The sequence below is a fragment of the Stenella coeruleoalba genome (genome assembly GCF_951394435.1).
Source record: "Stenella coeruleoalba genome assembly, chromosome: 11".
NCBI classification, from domain to species: Eukaryota; Metazoa; Chordata; class Mammalia; order Artiodactyla; family Delphinidae; genus Stenella; species Stenella coeruleoalba.
The window spans coordinates 90763598-90786717 of NC_137157.1; the positions used below are offsets into that span (position 1 = coordinate 90763598).

The 23120-nt window shown below is 34.3% G+C and overlaps 1 protein-coding gene across 2 annotated transcripts in view; it reads right to left on the reverse strand.

Annotated features, from left to right (window-relative positions):
• ATF7IP (activating transcription factor 7 interacting protein) overlaps window positions 1-23120 on the reverse strand; it is a 127877-nt gene that overhangs the window by 8581 nt on the left and 96176 nt on the right. For both annotated transcript variants that reach the window (XM_079936425.1, XM_079936424.1), the window contains exons 7-12: window positions 20032-20105; window positions 19393-19481; window positions 16508-17146; window positions 11277-11341; window positions 3039-3117; window positions 1308-1463 (exon numbers count right to left, since the gene is read on the reverse strand). In XM_079936425.1, coding sequence (XP_079792551.1) covers window positions 1308-1463; window positions 3039-3117; window positions 11277-11341; window positions 16508-17146; window positions 19393-19481; window positions 20032-20105 — 1102 coding nt within the window. The remainder of the gene's footprint in view (window positions 1-1307; window positions 1464-3038; window positions 3118-11276; window positions 11342-16507; window positions 17147-19392; window positions 19482-20031; window positions 20106-23120) is intronic.

The following is a 23120-nucleotide window of genomic DNA, read 5'->3' on the forward strand; positions in this document are numbered from 1 at the left end:
AGTCTTTCAAAAGCGGAAAAAAGTAAAGTATACAAGGAGGAATACTTATCTCTTCATCTCCTTATTCCCCATTTTACTATCTGTATTGTTCATGGGTTTGCATAATGACATTTCCTTCTAAATTATCTAAATTAGGTGACTGTCATTTTAATTTATTTCACTGGATCAGATTCCATGTGAGCTCAATGTATACCTTAATGAGAAGAGTGCTTATATAAGCATTTTGCAGCTCAATCTCTTAAGCAATAGGCTATTTTTTGAAGAAGACAACCTGTCTTGATTGGCTTCTAAACAGATTAGGAGATACAGGCGACATCTTGAAAATGTCTGATTTATAGTTTCTTGAGAGGTAGCAGGTAAAATATTAGTGGTTCTGACAGTAGTGTTAGGCCAGTTAAAACTATTTCTAGTTAAGAATCATTTAAAAATTCTTGTTTGATCAGTCAATTATAACTTCTTGGTTATAATCAGAATGAATCATTACACTCATCCCTTCCAGAGAAACTATATTCATTTCTGCTGTTTACAGTGGCAAAGACATATATAATTGAACTCTTCTTTATAACTATTCTGTATCAGTGCTGCTACTTGAGACTGTCCACGAAATTAAGTCATACTGCATTCAAAACATACATTGCCTTCAAAGTAACAATGAGGACTAGTCTTAATTTTCTGTCTAATCTTTTTTTAAAATACTTTATCGTTTTTATAACTTATTACTAACATAATTAGGGTTAAAATCCAATTCATCTCAAGGGAATGAGAAGACAAGCCACAGACTGGGACAAAATATCTGCAAAAGACATATTTGATAAAGGACTATTATCCAAAACATACAAAGAACTCCTAAAAATCAACAATAAGAAATGAACAACACGATTAAAAAGTGGACAAAGAATCTGAACAGACACCTCACTAAAGAAGACAACAGATGGCAAACAAGCACACGAAAAGATACTCAACATAACATGTCATTAGGGAGATGCAAATGAAATACCAATGAGATTCCACTACACCTATTAGAATGGTGTAAATCTAAAACACTGACAATACCAAATGCTGGATGTGGAGCAATAGTTCCTCACACTCATTGCTGGCAGAAATGCAAAATGGTACAGCCACTCTGGAAGACACTTTGGCAGTGTCTCACAAAACCAAACATATTCTTCCCGTATGATCCAGCAATCACGCTCATTGGTATTTACCTAAATGAGCTAATTTTCTGTCTAATCTTTCCATTCAATTTCACAGTCATATTTCACTGCAGGCAAAACTAAAGTTTCAGCTTAGTGATTCAGCATATTTACCTGTAGGTAGTAAGTGTATGGTTGTCTGAGATGGTCCACTTGTTGGCACCCCAGATGGCTGAAGAGGTGGTGCTGGCTGGATGGGTTGCAGTGGTCGAGATATAGGCTGAGAAGAGCTCATGGTTGACACAGGAGTGTGATTTATCTTTTTAGGGTCTGTTAATTAAAAGTGAGACAATATGATTATTGATAGAAAAAAATTAGAAATACAAGTTTATCCTTGCCATTCATCACATGTACCCCTAAGAGAACAATTTCTTTGTATTTTAATTAAGTGTACTTTTGCCAATTTGAAAACCAAGTCAGGACCTTAAACAATTCACTGTTGGCTCTATCACAGATTCTAATTCACATTTAAAGAAAACACAGTTTTACTTTTTTTTTTTTTTAACGAAAGAATCCTACTTCTAACTCAATACAACAAATTCAAGGCTTCAGCAACTGCTACTTTAATACTTGAGTGTTGATGAAGAACAATGCACTTTAGATGGGAGAATTTAAGTAACACTCAGTGGTGGGGCAATGGAAAGAGACTCCAAGAGGCAGGGGTGATAGAAAGGGAACTGACAAGAGCACTGATAACAAACTTTGCTTACTTTACTTTTTTATCTAGAACCAGCCTTACCTGTGTCTTCTCAAAAATAACCTGTATTTATTTTTGTGCTCTAGGAAATTCCTTCCATTAAGATTTCTCTATTAAAAAAAATAGTAAAAGCAATACAGAAAATCTGAAACTTTTAACCAATAATCAGACGGGCATGAATTCAACCCTGACTAATGATGGCACAAATCTTCCAATTTTACATCAGTTTTATACAAAAAAAAAAAATTGACTTTAATGTCACATAATGAATTGTATAGCTAATTAATTTTGTTTTCCTAAAACCAACTTAACTATCTTGTTCCCTAAAACGTAATTTTTAAAAATCTTTAGTTTTAAAAAAAATTTAATGTCTTTAAGGTAAAATAATTAGCACCTGATCCTATTAGATTTTCCACATGTATTATATAATTACCACCACAAAGTTTTACAAATATGTCTGTGAACAGTTATTCTCAAATAAGTTTGAGAAATACTTTATAGCTTGAATCATTCTTGGAGATTTACACTGTAAATTAGCATAGCAAAGGCTCGGAGAAATCTGTATTAAGGAAAAAATCCATATAATTTTAACTCAGCATTTTCCAAGCATATTTAACCATGAACTTTTATCACAGAACACCTATTAACACTGTGGAAGAATAACTGGGAATATTGGTTAATATCTAACCAATATAATTTCTAAATATTATAACTCAGAATAATATTGAGAATTCTGGGTGTGCATGGTTTTTAACATTACTTTCATTTAACATCTACATTAAAACACACACACACATGGAAAAAACATTTAATTTAAAGTCAAAAGACTTGGGTTTAATTTGTGCTCTGAATCTATCCTCAACTCTAAAATGAGCAGTATAGGGTTATTGTAAGGATCAAGTGAAATAACATATAAAAGGAGAGGTGTTCCACAAGTCAAATATTCTCCTAGTTGCTCTGTTTTCCTTTATGCCTTGTTCATATACATTCAAGATTTGATTTCTATTTTTTAATTCTAATCTTAAAAACCCTCTTTCTAAAAAGGACACAAATAATGGGGTAGAGATCTGTATTCACTGAATATAATGGATTAAGAGAGAAAAATGGTATCAAAGCATTCCTTAGTAGGATTACTTATATTTAAGTACCTTGTGAAGCTCCACTCTCTTCATCATCCATTGTCAGATCAATGACCCCACCTGAATCGTTGCCTGTGGCTTTTCCACTCTGAAAAAAACAAAACATCTGCATTTTGCAAAGAAAACTCTGGCAGACATAAGGAAAATAAAATAATACTGAGGGGAAACAAGGATAATGCACAGCCTGGTTCAGTTTGGACACCTAATGGCTTCACCTGAAGAAAGAGTGTTTGTCAGATAAATGACCCAAGGACACTCATGAGCTAAATATGTGCCACATAAAAAGTAACTTTGAAATCCTTTCACAATAAATTCTTTTTTTTTAAATTACACTGTCAATTGCATAGAGCTATTAAAGTGATGATCAAGTGTGTTAAGTGATTAAATGTAAACAATTCATTTTCTTTTTTTTAAATTTTTTTTTAACTTTTTCTCTCTTTTTTTTTTCATGTGGACCATTTTTAAAGTCTTTGCTGAGTCTGTTACAATATTACCTCTGTTTTACGCCTTGGTTTTTGGCCCCGAGGCATGTGGGATCCCATTACCCCGACGAGGGATTGAACCCACACCCCCCACATTGGAAGGCGAAGTCTCAACCACTGGACTGTCAGGGAAGTCCCATACAATCCATTTTCTAACATTTAAATGTTGACCAATCCTACACTAAATTATCAACGTTAATTCACAAAAACACCAAAGGCAACTTTAAAGCCAGAATTAGGTTACATAAAATAATATATTTTCCCCTGAAGAATGCTGTCGTTTGATAGGATGTGATGTGCTGTAATCAACTGCCATCTAAGTTGACTGAAGTCCACCCACTGCCCAAAATCATTAGAAATGTAATTTAAAAATTTAACTACATAATAGCAACAAAAAAGGAAAGCAGTACAAAACAGACCTGAAGAGCCAAGATCTTCAAGTCAAAAAGACTGAGTGCATCTTTTAGTTCCAACACATACAAGCTATGTGAATTTATGTTAAAAGCACATTTCCTCAATTTCCAAAATTTGGATATGAAGTCTATTATAAGAATTAATGCAAATATGCATACAAAGAGCTTAACACCAAGCATGATACATGGTAACTACTTAATAAATGCTAATCATAATTACTTTATGATATATTATATCAACTCCAGATGATTAAGGCTTTCATCTATAAAACTCCAATTCTGCAAAATTAAAGAAAATAATTCTTTGATGTTATATTCAGGCCAAATCCAAACACAATGATGTAATTCTAAATCTTACACTTATAAACCTTTCTTTGATAATGACTTCATAGAAAATGACTTGTTTACAAACATCACAGATCTGAAAAATCCAAAATGAAAAGTTCTTAACAAACCTTGAAGAATATAACAGAATCCACTTGCTACAACAGATCTATATGGTCCACTTTTCAAACTAAGGTCCACTTTTAAAATTAAGTTTTAAATTCATCAAAAATTACTAGACAAACATGCAAACACCAGTAAAGTAGAACCCAACTAAAGACAAAAAGATAGTCAATAAAAATAACTCCAAGTGGAGCCAGATGTTGAATTCAGCAGACTTCAAAGCAGCTGTTAAAAATATGCTCAAAGAATTACTAGAACAAATAATCCTAAAATTTATATGGAATCACAAAAAAACCAGAATTGCCAAAGCAATCCTGAGGGAAAAAAACAAAGCTGGAGACCTAACACTCCCAACTTCAGACAATAAACAAAGCTACAGTAATCAAAACAGCATAGTATTGGCATAAAAACAGACATATGGATCAATGGGTCAGAATAGAGAGCCCAGAAATAAACCCACACACCTACAATCAACTGACCTTTGACAAAGGAGGCAAGAATGATACAATGGAGAAAAGACAGTCTCTTCAGTAAGTGATGTTGGGAAAGCTGGACGGCCACATGTAAATCAATGAAGACAGAACACTCCCTCACACCATACACAAAAATAAACTAAAAATAGCTTAAAGACTTAAATATAAGATATGATACCATAAAACTCCAAGACAAGAACATGGGCAAAACATTCTCTGACATAAATCATAGCAATGTTTTCTTAGGTCAGTCTCCCAAGGCAACAGAAATAAAAGCAAAAATAAACAAATAGGATCTAAAGAAACTCATAAGCTTTCACACAGCAAAGGAAACCATAAACAAAACGAAAAGACAACCTTTGGACTGAGAGAAAATATCTGCAAACGATATGACTGACAAGGGCTTAATTTCCAAAATATACAAACAGCTTATACAACTCAATAACTAAAAATCCAACAACCCAATCAAATGATGGGTAGAAGACTTAAATAGACATTTCTCCAAAGAAGATGTACAGATGGCCAATAGGCACATGAAAAGATGCTCAACATTGTTAATTACCAGAGAAATGCAAATCAAAACTACAATGAGGTATCACCTCAAACTGGTAAGAATGGCCATCATTGAAAAGTCTACAAACAGTAAATGCTGGAGAGGGTATGGAGAAAAGGGAATTCTCCTATACTGTTGGTGGGAATGTAAATTGGTTCAACTGCTATGGAGAAAAAGAGGCTCCTTAAAAAACTGAAAACAGAGTTGCCAGATAATCCGGCCATCCCATTCCTGGGCATATATCTGGAGAAAACTCTAATTCAAAAAGATACATGCACCCCAATGTTCACAGCAGCACTATTTACAATAGCCAAGACATGGAAGCAACCTAAATGTCCACTGACAGATAAATGGATAAAGAAGATGTGGGATTATATATATACACACACATACACACACTCATATATACATATACATACATACATACATATAATGGAATACTACTCAGCCATAAAAAAGAACGAAATATTGCCATTTGCAGCAACTTGGATGGACCTAGAGATTATTGTACTAAGGGAAGTAAGTCAGACAGAAAGACAAATATATGATAACACTTATACGTGGAATCTAAAATATGATACAAATTGACTTATTTACGAAACAGAAACAGACTCACAGACATAGAAAACAAACTTATGGTTACCAAAGGGGAAAAGGGGGGGAGGGATAAATTAGGAGTTTGGGATTAGTAGATACAAACTACTATATATAAAACAGATAAACAACAAGGTCCTACTGTATAGCACAGGAAACTATATTCAATATCTTGCAATAATCTATAATGAAAAAGAATATATACATATGTATAACTGAATCACTTTGCTATACACCAGAATCTAACACAACATTGTAAATCAACTATACTTCCATTTTTAAAAAATGAAAAAAATATGTCAAAGAATTAAAGGAAAATATGATATTAACAGATGTGCAAATAAGAAATCTCAAAAGTAGAAAATGAGAAAAACAGGAAGACAACAGAAAAATTAAGATAGAATATTAAAAAATCAACACAAAATAAAAGTAGGAAAAAAAGTACTCAGAAACAAAAAAACAGATGACATATTTTTTAAATTACAGAACAGCAGACCTAAATTCAACCATATCAACGACTATACTAACTAAATGCAATGAAATTTCCTATCAAAATTAGGGATTGTCAGATGAAATAATATATCAAGAAATCAAGAAATAAATAGTTTTCTTCTAGATACTCACTTTAAATACAAATACACAAACACTAAAAAAAGCAAGCATAAAAAAACTGTTGTAATCACATTAATGTTAGATAACATATAAGGAGGTAAACCTTATAACGATAAAACAGTCAATTTGTTTATTTCTTTTATTGTTTTCACTCATGTTTTGATGCTCTATTATAAGGTGCATATTTTTCTATAATGTATAATATAATAGGAAGAGAAGATCTATAATCAATGATGTAACCTACATTATATTTTTATTTACCATAACCTGACTGATAAAATTCATCTATTATCACATACTACAGGTAGTTTCCTGGTTATATTTTCTTCTTGAGAAATAAAACTGAATTATTTCAATAACTATTAACAGCAATTATAAGACAGTCATGATAGCTGGCACTATTCCCATCAGGCTCTGTGCTAAGTGTTTTATCAATACATTCATTAACAAATTTAATCTTTACAATAATCCTGAGGTTGAGACCAGCATTAGCCATATTTTATAAGTAAGAAATCAAGGTGTTAGATAACTTATTCAAGGCTTACACATTATTAAGTGACAGGAGGCACTGTCTGACTCTAGAGCTTATTATTTCTATGCCACTAGGTGCAAATTTATATATCTTCACATTTTTTCTGCCATCAATTCTGAGAAAACTTATGTAATCAGAGACATTACATGCCTATATCTGCATTTACACACATTACAGAATTACTCAATTTGAAACCATTAAAAAACATCTTAGTTGTATCAAATAGGTTTTAATACTAAGAATCTATTTTATTAAAAAGTTACTTAATCATGTGTCCTTCCCGCAAAATGAGACCACTCTCATTAAGTGAACACTAAGAAAATTTCAAGAAAGCAAAGATACTGGCTTTGTAGGTTTTTTGGGGTTTTTTTGGTTTTTTTTTTTTTTACTGAAACAAATAACAAGAACATATTTGAAAGGCTAGAGTAGGGCACTTCAACAATTGCAAGGGAAGTTATAAATACAGAAGACCTGGTTGTTCACTCCACACACATCTCTCCAAGGGGACTTGGGAACTACAGGCAGGCTTGGTTGGCTACCAGGAATGTGACCCTTAGAAAGTTTACGTTAATAAATGATAATTTTCTTATGTACTCCTTAAACAGTGTCATACTGGCTTATCAGGATTGATTTGCACAGACATCAAGTCTGATGATGCACACCTGGTTTCATTGTTGGGGTCCTGAGTTTTGACTGCCATGGCTGGTTACAAAGAAAGAGGCAGCTATATAGTCAGCTCAGACCCTGATACTCAGTCAATCTTCTCTGGGCAAAGACTATTGGCACATGTCCCTGCAGTTAATAACCAGAGAGACAGCACATCCTGTGCAGTGCTGGACAGGAGAGAATATGGAGGCCTCAGCCTGACCGCACTTAATCCCACTTGATGCATATATTTTTCCTGCTGTTTTTGCTCTCTACCTTTTGCTGTGATAAACCATAACCATGAGTATAACCTGTCACAGGTCTTATAAGTCCCTACAGCAAATAAACAAAATTGAGGCTGATCTTGAGTCCCTCAAAAAAGTAATATAAAACTACAGATGTGGCAGAAAAAGATTTCTATACTGTTTTACAACATACGATGATACTTCAAATAAATAATGTTTTTCACCATATGAAATATATTAGTAATGTACTATATGAAATGAGATCTATGAATAAAATATGTAGTAATAACTCATTATATGGAATATGTTAATAAATACTTATTTGGGAGATTAGAGAAATCTTCAAGGACTACAAAGAGAATATTTTACACATTTAATTATTTTCAAATTAGCTATGTCTGAACAACGATCATTTCCATAAAAGTCATCCAGATTCCTTCTAATTTATAATAGCCTTAAAGTGTTCAGAAGTACAACTAAGTAAGATTTGGCAGAGAAAAAAGAAGCTGGCAGAGTATACTTAGAAAGTTAACAGTCTAAAGAATCACAAGCTACCTGTTTCATACCAGAGTCTACTTGCTACTAAGCAACATACAGGGGAAAAACCTAACGATCATTTCTTAATATATCTTCAAAAAACAATAGTGTTGGGGCTTCCTTGGTGGCGCAGTGGTTGGGAGTCCGCCTGCCAATGTAGGGGATGCGGGTTCGAGCCCTGGTCCCAGAGGATCCCACGTGCTGTGGAGCGGCTGAGCCCGTGCACCACAACTACTGAGCCCGCGTGCCACAACTACTGAGGCCTGCACGCCTAGGGCCCGTGCTCCGCAACGGGAGAGGCCACGGCAATGAGAAGCCCATGCAAGGGAGAGTAGCCCCGGCTCACCGCAACTAGAGAAGGCTGTGCGCGGCAGCGAAGACCCAACGCAGCCAAAAATAAATAAACAAAATGAATAAATTTATTTAAAAGAAAATAGTGTTACCTTAATCAAGGTATTCAGCACAACAACAAAAATTTTATTTGTAACCCAAAAGAGCCAGTAAAGCATCAATTTATAACTGGCAGCACATATATATTTCTTATCATATAATAAAGCTTGCATATTATATTTATTATTTAAATCCATAACTGGTACTCATTCAAAGCTGAAAATCTTTTTTTGACCAGGCATGACTTTGGCAGGTTAGCTCCCTAGTCATGCTACTTGTATGTGTTTTTCATACAATGGTATTGAATTACTCTTCCTGTAAGCCAAATAAGATAACCACTGAGAGCTTAATATTTGGCTGCACTGTCTCTCTGCTACCTGATGCAGTCTCTTACTATTTCAGGCGTCTTTTGGATCGACTCGTTCATTAAAATGTAAGTTATACAATACAATGTAAAGTAAAACATTTTAGATTCTAAAACCTGTGAAGTGGGGAGTAACACATGATGTTTTAGAATTTCTAGAACATAATAAGCAGCTGGGTGTTACTGGATTTTATATTATTTTGCTTTGTTGTTTTTCTTTAATTTAAAAAGGGTATTTTTAAGTAAACAATTTTAAAAGTCTAGCAAACTTTTATATCAATTTTAATTTCACCTAGATGTTTACAATATTACATACACTTTATTTCAGCAATCCAGTATAACTTTCTGCAATGATGAAAATGTTCTGTATCTTTGTTTTCCAAAATGGTAGTTACTACCTATATTTGGCTATTGAGCCTTGAAATGGGGCTACTCTGATATAGGAAGTAAATTTTTTATTTAAGCCTAAATTAAATTAAATTTTAATTTAAATGGCCAACATGTGATTAGTGGCTACCACATTAGACAGTACGACTTTAGAAGAATCATCATTTTTTTTTTTTTTTTTTTTTTTTGCCGTACGCGGGCCTCTCCCTGTTGTGGCCTCTCCCGTTGTGGAGCACAGGCTCCAGACGTGCAGGCTCATGGGCCCAGCCGCTCTGCGGCATGTGGGATCCTCCCAGACCGGGGCACAAACCTGTGTCCCCTGCATCGGCAGGCGGACTCTCAACCACTGCGCCACCAGGGAAGCCCAAGAATCATCATTTTTAATAAGATAAAAACACAGCCATTACAATGTCCATTTTTGTGTCTTGAAACATTACCTAGTATGTCCAGACAAACAAGAAAAAAAATTACTGAGGGAAATAAAGTTGTTTGTAATTTCTTTGTTTAGTTTTAGGTTTACTTTATAAAGTAAGGCTAGACTTCCTATAAATGTTCCATAAAAGTCACTGAATATATCAACATTTCCTATACCATGTGTCTTCCAGAAAGTACTCCATATACTTTTCATTAAAAACACAGCTACTATAAGACATCCTCAGAAGCAATCAAAACTCTGATCTTTAATATCATATAAAAAGACTGCTAAAATTTGTAAGAAATAAAATATTTCTAATAGCTTTCTATAAAGCATGGTGTACACCTATCTTTGGTTAAAAATCCATCATTTTAAAGGAAAACAGTCAAAATTAAAGATTATGCCCTTGTTTTAAAATTCATGTAATTTATTCATGCCCGACTTATTCAAGATTTTTTATTTTTCTAGGAAAAATATATGCATTTCTTGATATGATTAAGAGGAAGGGAAGAAAATAAAATTAGACTATCAACAACCTAATGACTTCCCTATAAATCTATTACACCTAAAGCAATATAGTAAAAGAAGTATGATGAACATTGTCAATTTAATACAGGAAAAAAGTAGTTACTCCATTCCTGAGTGATTTAAATTTAACATGAAAAAGTACCAGGACTGGCAAAGTGCTAATAAGCTATCAGAAAGACCAAGATTTTCTTTCCATAAAAGCTATCTCTGATCAGCTTTGAAGAAACTAAAATGATGTCTCCGTGTGTGTTGGCAATGGCAGGACAGAGGACTGGGTGGGGGGATCCCCGCGGGGGAGGTAAACCAGAGAGACCTTCTTAAAAAGATGGGCCAGGAAGAAATTACACATGGAGACTTAAAACTTCACAATATATGAACAAAAACAAGCAGACTGCCGATTATATATAATCCAAGCAGTTAGTTAATTTAATAAACATATTATTTCTAAGAGAACTACTAAGCAAAAAAACTCAATTCTTGTCAAACAACACAGAGACACTGAAAATTTTTGGACAGTTGTAAAAAGCAGACTTAGAATAATTTTCATTTTACCAAAGAATATTGATAGAAATTCATTCTCTTATGGACTATAATTAGAATTTTACTTTGAAACAGTAGGAAAAATCTTACCTGTGATGTGCTATCAGCTGCTTTCTTATTAACAGAAGCATCTATTGTTTTGTTTGTCTGGTTTTCTGAGGAGTCAAAAAACAAAACAAAGCAAAACTCAGAGCTATTCTTAAAGGCACCTACAAAATGTGAAAGGATGGGTTGCTTTACATACAACAATTCATGTTAATTTTCTCCAATTTTTTTTTTGTCTGTCAACATGTTACATATGTAAAGAGATCCTCTCATAGACCACCACTACAAAACCTTTCAGAAGGACAAATTCATAATAGAGATCAAAACACTTCACATACTCATTAACCAGAAATTTTAACTCTAACCTAAGGAATATTGCAGGGAAACAATTTAAGACGTCTGTAACTTAAATGCTGAAACATGAATAGTTAAATAAAATATAATCCTTCCATACTATATACCTTTGGAGAAAAAAAATTTAATAGCATGGCAAAAACGTAATAAATTCACTAGAAAAATAGTTACAGTGATTCTGATGAAATATACATGGATGATCTCAGTAGGTCAATCACAGATGATTTTTCTTTATTCAGTTTTCAATTAACTTGTGTTGAGTTTGTGGCATATGTATGTGTGTGCATGCATGTATGTACACACACACACACATGAAAGTTGTATGTATAGAACTACAACTATATAGTTGTAAAAAAGATAGCTGAATGAAAAAACAGCACAGAAAAGAAACCAAGTAGGTTTTTCTGCCTCAATTTCTAAAGAGAAGGTATTAAATTTTATCAAATGTCTTGAGCATCTACTGAGGTGATTAATCAGCTTTTTCTCTTTGGTAATGTGGTCAATTATATTAATAGGAATTTTCTAATGTTGAAACATTCCATCCTTGCTTTTTTGTCAAAAAAAAACATTGGTCAAAATGTGGCACTCCTTTCATCTGTAAATCTTCATAACACACATATAAAGTAAACCATTTATATTAAAAAAACAAAACAGAAACAGGAGACATAACCATGTATTTCTACATATAAATCTGTATGTCAAAAAAATCAGGATAAATATCTACCTATTAAAAAAGAAGGTTTTCTAGGCTAGGCACGTAAAAGGAGGCCCTTACAATTTCTCCCTACCCTATCTGAATTATCTTAGTTCCTTTCGTAGGACGAATATATATAATATATATAAATATATATATATATATTATATATATAACTCTAACCTAAGGAATATCACAGGGAAATAATTTAAGATGTGTATAACTTAAAAAAGATATATACATATCTTTAATACCTTAAAATTACTTCATTTACAATGAATCAGCTTCTCTTCTGGACTGTGAAGTTCTTGAAATACTACTTAATAAAAAACAAATTCCAGGGTACTGATCCTACATGGTTGAGTATTAAATTACACTTATGATATTACCAAAACATCATCAATTTACTACCAATTTTTTTAATACATATATACAATGTCAATACATTCATTTGGAGTTAAAAGACATTTTCATTTCCAAGTGAAAATAAAAGGTAAATTCAGAAGCAAAGTAGGTGAGGGAGCTTCATTTTTATTTTCTGTTGAAATATCCTCATACAATTATCCTCAAGACTCAGAGAAGATTTAGACTGCTTAATAAAATGTTTTACTTCTTTACACACACACACACAAACACACACACACAAATACTAATAACTATGAGAGTTCTGTTATCCAGAGTGATTCTTTGACGTAACTGTCTCAGGAAAAAGAGTTAATTATTCACAAAGCTGTAATAATATTCCTTATTCTAGATTTTCAGTTAACTTCCCCTACCCCTTTATTACAGATTGTTTTCTTGATTCTTAATCATTTTATAGTCTCACTGCATCTTTTGTTTTCTTTTACTATAATATCTACTTTAAATAAATTCTGGTTTTGTTTTTGTTTTTTGTTTTTTTTGCGGTACGCGGGCCTCTCACTGTTGTGGCCTCTCCCGTTGCGGAGCACAGGCTCCAGACGCGCGGGTTCAGCGGGCATGGCTCACGGGCCCAGCCGCTCCGCGGCATGTGGCATCGGACTCTCAACCACCGCGCACTAGGGAAGCCCCACCCTGCCAATTTTATTGCTTGATAGATTGATTTGTAACTTTTTATTTTCAGAATTTATCTAAAGTTGGGGCGCCTGCCGATGCAGGGGACACGGGTTCGTGCTCCGGTCCGGGAGGATGCCACATGCCGCGGAGCGGCTGGGCCCGTGAGCCATGCCCGCTGAACCTGCGCGTCTGGAGCCTGTGCTCCGCAACGGGAGAGGCCACAACAGTGAGAGGCCCGCGTACCGCAAAAAAAAAAAAAAAAAAAAATTGTACCTCAAATTCTTTCTGTCATATGGGAAACATCTCTATCTTTTTATGTTGAAAAGATACTGTCACTTTTTACCAACACTGCATTTTTACCAGAATAATAAAAAGGTTTTTACAGGAGTGCCAATTAGTAGTATACCCCAGTAGGTGCTGGATAATGGTATGAAAATGAATGCAATGCAAGACCTTTAAATCATTTTTACAACACCATCTCTCATTCAGATCACTCCAAGAGCCTCCTAACTGGTCTCCCTAACTCTGTTTTTCCCCCTCTAATCCATTCCCCTCACTGCAGCCAGGGTTCATGGATGTCACACTCCTTCCTCTCTGTAAAAATCCTTTAAAACCTTATTTCCCACCATCTTTTGATTCACTCCATTCTCATACCATCCCAGATCTCCCATATCCTCTCACAGAAACCATCATATCTTTACACTCATCACATTGATAATTAATTATTTATTTAATATCCAAGTTCCGTATTTGATTATGAGCTTGGTTAGAATAGGGACTATTTTGTACATTTCTGTGTATCTGCAGGATTTTAGAACAATACAAGCATTTGATATTTTATGAATAAATGATATAAGCTATAATTTGGTCTCTAAATTTCCAAGTAGTCCTTAGAACAATTTTTACTTTACATTTTACAAAAAATATTGACTTACTCTATGGGGATATATGTATATAAAATACATACAAATGCATGTCTAGTTATACAGTATATGTTCTCATTAAGTAAATAAAACCTACATAAGCATAGGATTTAAAACTAATTACTTTATCACATTAGGGATGTATTAAAGTTTGGTTCAACCTTCATATTTAGCCAAAATTTGCTATTTGGCTTCAGCTTAGGCTTTGGCGAGCCTCAACAGCTAAATGCCTACTTTAATGCCATTTATGGCTCCCCTAAAATTATGCATGATCAAAGAACATATCATCTCATAGGATCTCATTCTAATTAACATTATGAACAACATAAAAACAAAGCTTATCATTAACATTTTTGGTTAATATCTAATAATTTACTTTCAAAAGTAGGTAAGCATTCTAAATAGAACTCAAAATGAAGATCTCCTTAATATAATTTATGTATTAAAGTACATATAAATGTGTTAAATATATGTTAAAATATAAAATTTTAAGTGTAAGTATAAATGTATATTATCACAAAAGCAGAGTGATGTTCTAATTAATAATAATGGGGAAAACTATTAATTTTATATACAAAAATAATCAAGGACAGTCAAGTAATTAAATAAATACAAAACAGACTAACACTCATTACAACTAATAAAGCGCACTAAGCTAGATAACTTTGGTAAAAACATACCTTTTGTGTCAACAGATGTTCATACAATGTTAACAGGATAATGAAACTGAATTACAATTCTGATACTGTAGAAGTATTTAGGGTACTTGCATTCATAACATTAAACAAAATAATCTTTTAAGTTATTTATTTCTTTTCAGGCCATGGTCTTTCAGGGAAAGTTCTATATTTAAGAATATATCTTATCTTGCGACCATGAATTAGAAACAATGTCAACTAGGCTCAAAATTTCATAAAGAAGAAAAACTCCAGAATCTCATAAAAGAATGTCCATGATAATCATCTCCCACCTGACATATTAAAAAACAGTAATGACTGGAAGAAAAATAAATTAGAGAAATATGAAGTAACCCCCCAAAATCTTGCTCATCACTGACCTCAATTAAAAGTAAGCATCTTTAGCATATAAGGATGTGATAGCAGATAATGCTAAAAAAATATGGTCACTGTACCATGCAAATATTTAATTTTAAATACTAATAATTCTATTTGAAATTTCAGATTTACTCTTATATCCCAGATGTTAATTGTATGAGGATGATATTCGGGTTCAGTCCAATATTAATTTTTAGCTGCCATTCATTTACTCTCTCAATAACTCTATGAAACACCATCACTATCTTATGAGAAAATATAGTCAGAGGGCAAGTACACTACTGAAGACTACATGAGAACTTAAAAAAAACAAGGCTTGTATATCTCACTTGTAAGAGTAATTTTGTACTTTATAATCTGTTTCTTATATTCCATGGTCACTTCCTACATCAGTAAGACAGATACTATTGGCAATTTCATTATATACATGATGCCTAGGCTCTCTTTCCTGTCTTTCCAAAAGCAGTGGGGATAAATGTGAAATCAGAAATAAAGAATAAGCAAGTTCAAGAATGCATAAAAAATGTATGCTTTTGAAGAACAAGGAAGACATAGAGTTTTACAGATTTTAAAAACAGGAGCAATCAAGTTCTCCTTTTTGCAACACTTCGAAGTATATATACATATGCAAACATAATCATATGTCATAACGGAAAAATATATAAAAGAGAAAACAAAAAGCAAGCAAACATTCTGTAGTAAATTAAAGAGGGAAGACCTAGTTTTAAACCTCTCAAATTTGCAAGATATGAGTGATTGCACAGAGGATTTTTCCAAATGGGTAGGGAAGATATGTGGTTTTTATTTTCTTCTTATTAGCATATATTATGTCAATTAGATCCTTTAAAATATACTTGCTCTATTCAGATATATCTGAAAAATGTATTAGAAAAGTAATTCATAATGCTTGCTACAAAGCCTAAATTAAAGATTCGCACAGATTAGGAAAACTAGTAAAAGATAAATTACAAATGCTAACTTCTCACTCAAAATAAACTCTCTCTCAAATCCCACTGTAACAACATCATTTCTCTTAGGTAACAAAAAACTTACTAAAAATAATCTCCGTGAAAATTCTATTTACTCTGCTCTTCCAGTAATGGTAGTCACTTACACACACAAACACACACACACACACTCACTCACACATGTTCAATTACCTATAGACTATTAACATGCTTGCATTTCTATTATTAAACCTCCATATTGACTTACCAATTCTTGTGGTGGCCATGCTGCTCTGTTCTGCAGGAGATGAAGTACTAAAAGCAGAAATTGGAATTTTCATCTGTATAGGGCCTCGATTATTTGATGGACTATAGAGTCCTGATGGGCCTACTGTGGGTAAAGAAGTCCTTGTGGCTTGTACAATAGAGTGCGCTGTTGGAACAGCCTGTACAGCAAGTGTTGTTCCTAATGGTGCAGCACCGGCAGGAGAATTCCTTTGAATACTAGGACTGGGCACAGAAGGAACGTTGTTTGGTTTAGTGGGGTTTGGCAAGGATGGCAAAGATACTGGATTTTTGGTTAGACCACTCATTGTAGGTGGGCTTTGTACAGAAATGAATTCAACGTTGCCAGATGGTTGATTGGTCACTAAAGTCCCTGGATGGCTCTGTAGGAGCTGAGGTTGGGAGGATACAGCAACAGGTACATGCAAAATCACTGGTAAAGACTGTAAAGAGATTGTAGGTTGGGGATTTCCACTAGGCACCTGAGTAGAAGCAACTACTGTAGCTGTGTTGGGTGCAGGAAGAACTGACGTTGCTGTCAGAGAACCCGACGTCACTGGAGGCTGCAATTTAGGTTGACTACTGACAACTGTTGGAGGAGTGACAAGATTGGTTGAAGATACTATAAAAAGAAAAAAGAAGTCTCAGTTTAAATAGCTATCTTTATCAGCTAAGATAATATAATACAAATTTGATGTATTGCAGTATATACACGCAAGTCTCTCATAATTAAATTTTTAATTCAAGATTTAAATCCTTGAACTCTTAGATTATCTGTAGAAGCATTTTTGCATCTGTATTTGGTACATTATGAAAATAGCACATGTTTTATGATTAAGGCAGAGGACTGCTATCTCTGTATAAAAGGAGTCTCTGAAAATTATTATACTTAGTTCAGAGTAACTAGTTGGAAAAACAACTAAAAAACATTGAAAACTAGGTAAAATTGTATAGACAATTTTGAAAGTACATTAAATATATTATAAATGCCTTAGAACACTGGCAATACATAAACTCAAATAGAAAATCTAGAAAGAGTACCATTAATGAATAACAGGTAAACCTGGTGATGGTATTTTGTCATTTGGACAATGTGAAACCTCTATCTGTGGATCAAAAATTTTACTGGATTCCCTGGGGAGGAACTGGTGAGGAGAGGCTGTCTCTATTAACACTCTATTGACATTATGTGATATGGAAAATAGCGCGGTGAAGATGGGAGATGAATTAAGGAGTAGATAACAAAGAGCAGAGAAAATCAAAATGCTTGTCACTGTAGTTTTACAGTCATTTTAGTTCAACCATTTGTGTTTATTCTCATTTGAACAGGTTTAAAATCAATGACCAAGTTTCTTCTCAATGATTTGTAGTCTTTCCAAAATCACACGCACGCTAGAGCAGCAATTCTCAAGGTGCAGTCTAGGGAGACACCTGGGGATTACTGAGACCCTTTCAGGAAGTTTGAAATGTCCAAACAATTTCCATAACAATAAGAAAACATTATTTGACTTTTTTACTGTGTAGATATTTACAATGATGGAGCAAAAGCAATGGTGAGTAAAACTTTTGATGTCTCAGTATAAAAATCAAGGTAGTCGTACCAAACCATCACTGCACTCCTTAACACCACATGTGCACAGTAAAAGCCAAATAAAATCAGTTTCATTTAAGAATGTTCATTATGGGGCTTCCCTGGTGGCACAGTGGTTGAGAGTCCGCCTGCCGATGCAGGGGACACGGGTTCATGCCCCGGTCCGGGAAGATCCCACATGCTGCGGAGCGGCTGGGCTCGTGAGCCATGGCCGCTGAGCCTGCGCGTCCGGAGACTGTGCTCCGCAACGGGAGAGTCCACAACAGTGAGAGGCCCACGTACCGCAAAAAAAAAAAAAAAAAAAAATTAGAACTTTGGAAAATACGTCTACCTGCCACTGAGGGCATGACAGCTTCCCAAATCTTTAAAGACTTGTCTGAGAAGAACTGATAGTGAAATAAATAAATATGATTTTTAAAAAAAATTTATTAATGAAATGTGTCAACATTTGGAACACTCAGAAAACTCAGTGAATATTTTCCAAATGATCAATGATATTAGTAAAAGATCCATCCAAGTACAAGACAGACAAATGAATTTTAATGAAAAATTTAGAAAAGTTTATTGGTGTGGTTTCTGATTCCACTTTGCAACTAACCTGTAAGAAACTACTACTTGCTGTATCAAAGAAGAATATCCACAACTCACTAAAAGGGCTAGGCCTTTTCCAACTACATATTGGTATGAGGCTGAATTTTCTTCACATATTTCAACTATAACAACAAATTGCAACAGATTGAATGCAGATGCAGATATGAGAATCCAAGTATCTTCAGCCATCTTAATGTTTTAAGTGAGGTATAAAAGAGATTTATAAAAATTTAACACAATAACACTCTTTTTGCTAATTTTTTTAAAGCTTGGAAAAGAGCTACTTTTCATCAAAACATGTTACTTATGGTTCATAATATAGGTTTGTAATCATTTTAAAGTGAATAAATAAACATTAAAAAATTTTATGTTTTAATTTTCACCATAGTAAATATCAATTAGTACACCCACATAAACAAAGCTCTTTGGATTCTTAATAATTTTTAAGATTATAATAAGGGGATGTGAAGACCCAAAGGTTTGAGAACCACTAGAGTAGAGATCTGAATTTCTGTATTTTCATGCATATCTGCGATCCTGATTTTTAAATAAACTTTGTGCTTAGCACTCAGTTTTACATAACTGTGCTCAGTTTCTTAGTCCATTTCAACCTCAAAAGAACGTAAGAAAAGAGAACCAAAACCTTTAATTCCTAAGAAAATGTATTTCAGTGTTAAGAATATTACCTGTATTCACAGGGGTTTGAAAGGATGGCGGTGTGCTCTCGCTTATATTTCTTTTGGACTCCAACATCTGTCTCACTGTGTTTGCATTTCTATGAAATATATATACACACAAATGGTCACTTGATATGCCATTCTAGGGAATATCTATTTATGTATAGAGAAAGCAGTGGCCCCTTGGAAAAAAGGGTGGCTAGACTTGGATATTAAAGCATTAAACTGAGAGTGAAGGCAGTGAAGCAAAGCTGGCGCAAAGACTTCGGAATGCTGGGGTCTACAGCATTAGGGGAGAGTCTTCCTTCTATATTCTATGTCTTCAATACTTGAACCTGAGAACCAAATGTAGGTCCGAATATCTGCACACATTAGATTTTATCACCCCTGACGAAAGCATTTCTCAATTACTTAATACTATTTAACACAAGTGGTTAAAGAAAGCCTTATAATAAATTAGCAAAATCAATATCCATAGGTGAACAGTTACAACAAAGCAAAAAGGAAGCAAATATACTTAACCCACTGCACCAAACACTTACCTCTACATAAATACACAGAATCACGTTCCAAGATTTTCTGCAAAGAAAACCAGAACCTTGTTCTCTTAATTAAAAACTTGATAAATAGACTGTTTACAATTCTCACCTGTAGGGCACACTGTTATTGCTGCCGCCATCAACTACAGACTTTCCTGGTGATACAGGTGGGTTTGGTGGATTCTAGGGGAGAAAAATACCAAGGTAAAATAAAACCCAGTTCACAAGGGATCTTTTAAAATAAGACCTTTAAATGCCTTGTCAATATGTTATCTGTTATTTCTCTAATATAGTGGAAAATCTTACTGAGAAAAAAATTTAAATCTTGGCATTGCCACTTGTTAAACCCCTTACACAAATTACTTAGTCTAAGATGACACAACTGCTTATCATATGAAAAGTGAATAGAATAATTCTTAAACCACAGTTTTTGATATGAGTAAATAAAATAGAGAATATGAAAGTAGCTTATATGTTCTAACGGTTCAGTAAACATTAATATGAATCTAAAGAATAATTAGACACTCATTCAATAAATATCTAGTGAATGCCTCCTATATATCAGGCAGATCAGGCACGATTACAGGCAGAAACTCAACAAACAAGGTAAGTATTTATTTTTCCCCAGAAGTAATTGATTGCCAATTAAGTGGTATCCTAGGTCACAAATCAAAATTATTTTTACAATTTTTGCTTAAAAAATAAATACTTGCCACTATGTGACTTACAATTTCATAAAAAGATGTCCCAATTCTAAACTTCAGAACAAACTAATTTAACCCTTTTCGGCTCCCCAAAACAGGGAATATAGAAAGAGAATTCTAATATTTATATGCTAATCACCATTATTTGGGCCTCCATCATTAATGACACTATCATCATTTATTTCTTAAATTGAGAAAAATAAGTAACTCCACTCAAGAGTTAATTAAGTATAATAATACATATAATACTAAACAAAAGGTGGTAAGTGCTTAGGATCACATCAAGCAGATGCCACTAATCACTCTTCTCAACAACAAATATATCTTGCTGCTTTTTATAGGATAAAAGGATGATTTTAACCAAACAGTATAGTGTTGTACTAGTTATCTGTGTAGGGGAGACAAAAGATAAAGAATTAAGATAAACTCTTCTAACCTGGCTGTGGATGCAAAAACATTTGAAATAAATAGAAAAGCAAATGAAAGTAACACTGTAGTATTACTCGAAAAAGTTTAAAAATTTTAGGGGAAAGAAATGCATCTTCTAACAAGTCTTTGAGTAATTAGTACACTCAAAATAGTTAAAATGAAGGTAAACAACATTGCAGGGAAAACAAAAAAGGAGCAGTATACGCATAATAAATAAGTATAACAGGGCTTAGAGTCATCAGAGGGAAGACCTTAAACACTACAGTGCGGTGACATCAGCAAGACGGCAGAACTGGAAATCCTATGCCCTCCTTACCTCATGAGGACAATGATTTAGCAATACAAGAACAAATTTCACTGGTAAGAAGTCCAGAAACCTGTTGAGAGATTATAGAACCCCAAGTGAAAGCAAGCCCCAGGAGACATATGGTAGTGGGTAGGAAAGTCTGCTGCTCCTACCCCCCATGCTCCATCCCCTTCCTTGCACAGTGTGGTGCAATCAAGAAAGACTTCCCAACAACTGTCCTCTCCTTTGGGAAGGGAAGAGAAGAGTGGAATTTGCAGGCAATATTCTGGCTTTTTGGGGGTACTGATAAGGCACTGGCTTCAGTCTCACCTGACTTGGATAAAGCAGCACAAGCTGGACGTCTGGGGACTAGATGAGAACAAACTTGAACCCCTTGGCTTGGTACCAAACCAGAAAAATTGCAGTAACACAGACAGAAAACAGCGGTAACTCCAGTCATGGCTTGCTAAAGCAGCATAAGACTGTAATATGGAAAGTAGATACCAGGTGAGGGATGGGAAGTTCCCAAGTAGAAAGAGATAAACCTCTTCAGATGAAAGATACATGCACAAGCTCCAAGAAAATGCATCTTTAAAAATAGGTTTGAGAGGACACCAGAGTATCTACCCAGACTGACTAGTAAAGGTCTTCATCTGTATACAGATATTCCAAAAAGATGGGGAGGTTATTTTTTCAAATGCCCTAATTTCAACAAAAGAGAACCAGACATACAAAAAAACAGGGAAATATGGATCAATCAAAGAAATAAAATTCCAGAAACTGAAGAAACAGATCTATGAACTACCCAACAGAGAATTCAAAATGACTAACATTAAGATGCTCAATGAGATAAGAAAGGACAGAAAATGAAATGAAATCAGGAAAACAATGCAAGAAGAAAAAGAAACTTTATAATAGAACCAATAGAAATTCTGAAGCTGAAGAGTACAATAACTGAATCGAAACCTTTAAGAGAGGGGATCAAAACCAGACTGTAGGGCTTCCCTGGTGGCACAGTGGTTGAGAGTCCGCCTGCCGATGCAGGGGACACGGGTTCGTGCCCCGGTCCAGGAAGATCCCACATGCCGCGGAGCGGCTAGGCCCGTGAGCCATGGCCGCTGAGCCTGCGCATCCGGAGCCTGTGCTCTGCAACGGGAGAGGCCACAACAATGAGAGGCCCACATACCGCAAAACAAAACAAAACAAAACAAAAAAAAGACTATCAAACTATCAGCAAACCTGAAGACAAGTCACTTGAAATTATTGAGTTAGACCACCAAATAGAAAAAAGAACGAAAAATGTAAAGACAGACTAAGGGATTTATTAGACACCATCAAATGGACCAATATACAAATTTGGGAGACCAAGAATGAGAAGAAAGAAAGTGGGCAGAAAGCCTACTTAAATAATGGCCAGAAACTTCCCAAATTTGAGGGAAAAAACTGACAAATTCAAGAAGGTGAAAAACTTCCAACTGGAATTAACTCAGAGACCTACACTAAGAAACATTATAGTCAAGCTGTCAAAAGTCACAAAGATTTTAAAAGTAGCAAGAGAAAAACGACCCATCACATTTAAGGCAGCTCCCATAAGATTATCAATGGTTTTCTCAGCACAAACCTAGCAGGCCACAAGGGAGTGGAATGACATACTCAAAGTGCTGAAAGAAAAAAACTGCCAAGCAAGAATACCATAACCAGCAAAACTATCATTCAAAAATGAAGGCAAAATTAAGATTGTCCCAGTAAATAAAAACCTGATGGCATTCATCACCACTA